Source organism: Oncorhynchus mykiss, chromosome 14 (genome assembly GCF_057628025.1).
Source record: "Oncorhynchus mykiss isolate SJ-2025 chromosome 14, ASM5762802v1, whole genome shotgun sequence".
Taxonomy (NCBI): Eukaryota; Metazoa; Chordata; class Actinopteri; order Salmoniformes; family Salmonidae; genus Oncorhynchus; species Oncorhynchus mykiss.
This window is the reverse complement of record NC_143035.1, coordinates 36,750,001-36,755,497: the sequence shown is the minus strand read 5'-3', so window position 1 is coordinate 36,755,497 and position 5,497 is coordinate 36,750,001. Positions and strand designations below refer to the sequence as shown.

General features: G+C 42.8%; 1 protein-coding gene across 2 annotated transcripts in view; it reads right to left on the bottom strand.

The window, feature by feature from the left end:
• Window positions 1–350: 350 nt before the first annotated feature.
• LOC110489223 (TSC22 domain family protein 3) overlaps window positions 351–5,497 on the bottom strand; it is an 83,248-nt gene continuing 78,101 nt past the window's right edge. The window contains exons 1-3 of one of the 2 annotated variants that reach the window (XM_090198895.1): window positions 3,668–4,170; window positions 2,964–3,015; window positions 351–2,249 (exon numbers count right to left, since the gene is read on the bottom strand). In XM_090198895.1, the coding sequence (XP_090055021.1) occupies window positions 1,965–2,249; window positions 2,964–3,015; window positions 3,668–3,762 (432 nt within the window). In that variant the 5' untranslated portion in view covers window positions 3,763–4,170 and the 3' untranslated portion in view covers window positions 351–1,964. Of the gene's footprint in view, window positions 2,250–2,963; window positions 3,016–3,667; window positions 4,171–5,497 lie in introns of those variants that run through there. The other variant, XM_021561857.3, reaches the window with a different exon arrangement.

The following is a 5,497-nucleotide window of genomic DNA, read 5'->3' as shown; positions in this document are numbered from 1 at the left end:
ACAAAGCATTTTTTCGTCTTCCAGGCTAGCTGCCCCTTGGACAACCATTATTAAATATCTAGTTGTTTGAAAAGTTCAGATGTGCTGCTTTGGACAAAGATTGAAGAATATGTTGTAGATTTTCATTTGACCTACACAAGTAAGCCACATTTAGTTCATTGGTTAGATGTCCAATGTTTTCTTGCAAAAACATCATTAAGCTTCAACATATAGGCCGATGTATAAATCCTCGAGCTGTTGTTGCGAGTGGTCAATGAGTGCTAAATAATTATTTATATATATTCTTGTTACTCTCCATGTAGATTGCAATAACCTTGAGTAAGAACAACGGAAAGGGAACCAACATGGCGTTTAGTGTAAACAGAAGGTTTATTGCAAATGGACATTTTGCATCCATCATTACAAATACCTGTTTCAGGGACACAATACCAGCAACAATAACCAACGTTCATCAAAACAAAAACACACGCTGACAAGAGTTCTCCCTGTGAACGATGTACACATGGTCCAGGTTGCTTGGTTTCGTTTGGAGTAGGAATGAGACAAAGTCTTTGGTAGTTAGAAAACACAAAATTGTCCATTGTGGAACTGTGTTATTCCTCTTCTGGAGATAGGCACCTAGAGTCATGCCATTGATTCAAGTTGAGGTTGGCATCTGAATACGCAGAACATGTCTGCTAGGTCAGGATCGCATTCACAGCCTTTAGAGAAAAAAAATCAGCTGCTCAAATTCATCTCCAGCCCACTACTCTGAACATGTTAGTAAAATGTACAGAGCTAGGCATTCTGGGTAGTAGATACTTCCATCCCCATAATACATCATTTAACTGAACAGTTACAATGCTCCTATTAACAAGCATTCCATTTTGTTCAGAATCACAAAACAAATGTGAAATAGCAGGATTTTCCCCAAAAAGCAGCACACCCCAACTGCAAAGAATACAAGTAATGATGTTCTGAATCATGATTATGGTAATCAGTTATCACCAGCGAGGTTGAGATAGAGAAGCAACAGGCCTCTCTGTCCCAGCAACAGTCCAGCATCTCCTATCACCAGCGAGGTTGAGAAAGAGAAGCAACAAGCCTCTCTCTCCCAGCAACAGTCCAGGATCTCCTAGATCCTCCTTCTCCTCTACTCGTTCAACTGGAGCTCCGGTTTGGTTTCCTAAAGACACGTTGCTTCTTCTTAAGGAATATTGACAGAGAATATCAGTAGAATGACTCACAGGTGGAATGACTCACAAGATGGTTGAGATATTTTCTAACTACTCAGAGCTTGTACTATCAGCAGTTAGAAGAACTCCACATGGATTTCAGGTAGCAGGTAGCCTAGTGGTTAGAGCGTTAGGCCAGTAACTGGGAGGTTGCTGGATCAAATCCCCGAGCTGACAAGGTAAAAAATCTGTTGTTCTGCCCCTGAACAAGGCAGTTAACCCACTGTTCCCCGATAGGCCGTCATTGTAAATAAGAATTTGTTCTTAACTGACTTGCCTAGTTAAATGGGGGGGATCTAGTGGAGACTGGAGGGCCATCTGTCTTGAGAAAAGATTTCCTTTTTCCTTGGCTGGACCAGGAGAGGTATGGAGAGGCATCCCCAGGATCAGATCCCCGGGCCAGCCCCGTCTCTTAGCCCTCTCCCCCCTCTGTAGCAGGGGTGGTAGAGAATGGCTGAAGGGTTGGTCCTCCTGGCCCCAGAAGGCCGGAGCCTCACCTCTGTCCCAATGCAAGCGTTCTCCAGCTGGCTACATGTGAGCCCTCTCGTTTAGCGCTTTTGTCTAAAGAGAAAGAGTCTAGATGTCGTAGGACGGGCTTATCTTAGCGTATAGCTTCAGCCTATAGCCGCTAGTTAGAGCGTCTTTTCGTGTGCTTTTCATCAATTGTGTGTTTCATCATCTGTTACAGACAGCTTCACTGAAGTTGGCGGCGACGATCACTTTACAATTGGAGGTCCAAGGAAGAGCCACCTATACAGCAGAGCCAGCGCTGATGTGGCAGGACTGGTCAGGGTTATGGAGTCCCATCTGGGCCTGCTGCTGGTACTGGTTGTCCAGCCGCAGGGGGACCAGAGCGTCTGAGTCGGACGGAACCCGTTCGCGGAAGCTCTCCATCTGTTCTGGACTGGCCAGGTTCTTCAGAAGGTTGTTCTCACGTTCTAGCTGGTTGTTCTTCTCAGCCAGCTCTCTGATCTGCTCCTTGAGGATCTCTACTTCCTCCCTGACTGCATACATCAGGTGGTTCTTCACCAGATCCTAAGGTAGGAGAGAAGGAATGAGATCTACAGTTAGAGACGTCTGTTTAGAGAGAGAGAGAGAGTTCGTGCAACTCGTACAAACCGACCACTAATCTATCCATGTAAGGTGACTCATAGATTAAGCTTAACCTACCATGCCTTACAAAAACACTTGTAGTAACACGTAGTAAGTTGTAGTATGTATGTAGTATGTAGTAAGTAACATGTAGTAACTTGTAGTAACATGTAGTAGCATGTAGTAACATGTAGTAACTTGTAGTAGTAACATGTAGTAGTAGTAGTAACATGTAGTAACAGGCCATGTGGTTACAGAGACTTGTACCCATATGACCAGGATTAAGGTTTAAAAGCTGAGCTGTAAACTAAATAGGTAATATAGTCTTGACTGCTGTTGTGCACATCTATAGCTTCCTCCCTGTCTGACTCAGAATGCAGCAGACAGAACATAGTCCCATGCCACATCACACGTATTGGACATGCAGTACTGTAGTCACTCAAAGCTGCAAGGCACATACAGACTACCATGCTTCTGCGGTACTACAAGTATACGAGTACTAGACTGAAGCCTAGTCTACTATGATTATCAACATACAGAAAATGATGACTATGGGCAAAGTGCATGAATGTGGTGGGATGTGGAATGGCGTTACTGGGCTACTATGAGTGATGATATGAACGATAAAGTGTATAATCCTGTTGCTGATATACATACCATTGCCTGCTCTATCTTGTTGTCAATGGCAACAACGCTAGCACCCGAGGCACTGTGGAGGAGAGAAGAAGAGAAAGCCATAAGTCAACATATCAAATCAGAGCATTGGATCAGAAGGAACAAACTGGGGTCCTAGTTAGTACCGGCAAGGTTATGATGTTCTCGTACAGATTGCTGGCACCAGGATAACTTATTTTGAGTCTTTTGAGATTCAATTGCCACGTAACGCCATCATCACAAATGTGTATTTAATTTGTGTTTAGGCGTAACCTATTTGAGATTGGGCATGTGTATGAAAAACCAGCATGCCTGACTACCATTGTCTTTTTTTTGCAACCTAGCTAGCTAGATACATTGTTGCGCGCTGCAAACTACGACATGAAATTGATGACATTGTCTCGATATTGTTTCGAGATACTCCACTTTTATGCGTTTGAAAATGCAGCCGTAGGAGACACGCGGCGGGTTGGAGTCAAATTGCATTACTCAAAGTCTGCACAGCAGAAGACATTTATAATACGGTATTTACAATTATATCATAACGGATACCAGCATAACCATACGTTGCTTAATCTATTTGTAAAGGAAGAAACATGACTATGTCGAATTACAACAATTTAGATGAATGAAATTTGAATGAAATATATAACGCACAAATGACGCATCAATAACACACAAAGTCCAGAGCGGGTTTTTATATTTACCTGTTGTCAAGTTTTACAGACACCACATCTCCTCCTACTAACGAGGAGAAGAAGGAGATGCTGAAGTTATGCAACTGATAGACAGCAACCTCCATTGGCGTTTTGAAGATCTCCGTACTCAAATTTAGCAGCAGACCCGTTTGGATAATGCTTCTCGCCACGTTTGCGATTGGTTGAGTAGATAAATCTACCTATCTAGATACAATTCTAGGTTACTGTATTCAGCTTAAATCACTCGACTGACTCGATTCGGTTGCTTCTGTGGTGAATTGAGTTGAGTATAGTGCGGTAGGTTAATGCCAGTGATGTGAGCCACGTTATGTTTCAGCGAATGTGTCTATTTCTGCAACCGGCGGCGCTTATAACCGAACTGTGTCCTGACGTCATCTGACGCGGGGGATAATTTATGCAAATACGCCTTATGGCATGATTTCCCCTCTGCCCCCTTCTGAACTCCTACAAACACAATAAGCGCCCAGTTGACCCAGAGACCCAATCCGTTTACACCCTGAAGCAAACAGGCAACAACAACAAAAAACGGCACAAAAAAAAGTGTGTGCTTGTGGGTTTTTCCCCGCGCGTTTCTTTTGAGTGAACGGGTTTTGGTTGCATGACATGTCATATGCAGACTATGGATTACTGTTGGTTTGGTTGTTGTCGTCGTTGTTTTGCATCAGCTGATAATATTGTTTAAGGAAATGCTACAACGGAATTGTGTAGAATTATTATCGGCCTAGTTCATCTATATTGCTCTTTTTCATGAAATGATTAATTTGTCAGGGACCACGTGCAACAGTGAAGCGAGATTATGAAACAGATAGCCTATAGTGGCAAACTAGAATCTGGATGTATTGAATGCATTAATAATGCATGCATTATTGGTTTATAACAGGATGTCTACATAATGTTTATTGTTTTGAGTCGGTGTTATCTGCAGGTGCAATAGTAGAAGACATTGCAGTATGTTGCAAACAGACATTTTGGGGAAGCCCTTTCTCCTTAATAAGGGTACTTTTCCACCCACTGCAAGGCTCTGGTAATTTTCCTTCCTCTCCTCTAGAGCTCTGCTACCAGCTGCTGGCGAGAGTTGAAATTTCACCTCTTCAGAAATCATATTTACAGGCGTCGTATATTTGGAGAACTCATAACTAGTCTACTTGGTGAGCATTTAGGATTTTGATGCACGGAATTTAAAAAATATTATAATTAATTTGTAATGCGGTTTTGTTGTCCTAATAGACTCTCACTATCAGGCAAGAGTTTCAGTATAAGGACATCTTATAGGGGTCAATACTGTCATACATAGATAACCCTACCTTTGTTACATGCACCATCACAGCTGCCTTGTTGCTATGTGCAGTCACTGTATAGCAACACAGTTATAACTTGAACACCTCCAACACCCCTTTCGTGTCGCTATTTTAGCTCATATAAGAAAAGTAAGTTGTACCGTGCTCCATTTTGTGAGGAAAGAAGTAATTATCCTTTAACCCATCGGATCCAATTAGCTAGGTGAGACTCCAGTTTGGTCTGGACACTAACCAGATCTCACAGAGCCTTGTTGAATGTATTAGTATCAATAGTGCTTGTCACTTGTGATTTTACACTGTGCTGTGGAGCTGCCAGGCAGGGCTGTAGCAAGTGGCTAGGCTCCATCCCAGGTGGCACCCTATTCCCCATTTAGTGCACTACTTTTGACCTGGGGCCCATAGGGTAGTGCACTACTTTTGACCTAGTGCATAGGGAGTAAAGTGCCAGTTGGGAAGAGTATTACACCTATTGTCTCTGGTTGGAAAATCTCTGGGTGTTAGTCACAGTGGTCATGGTTTA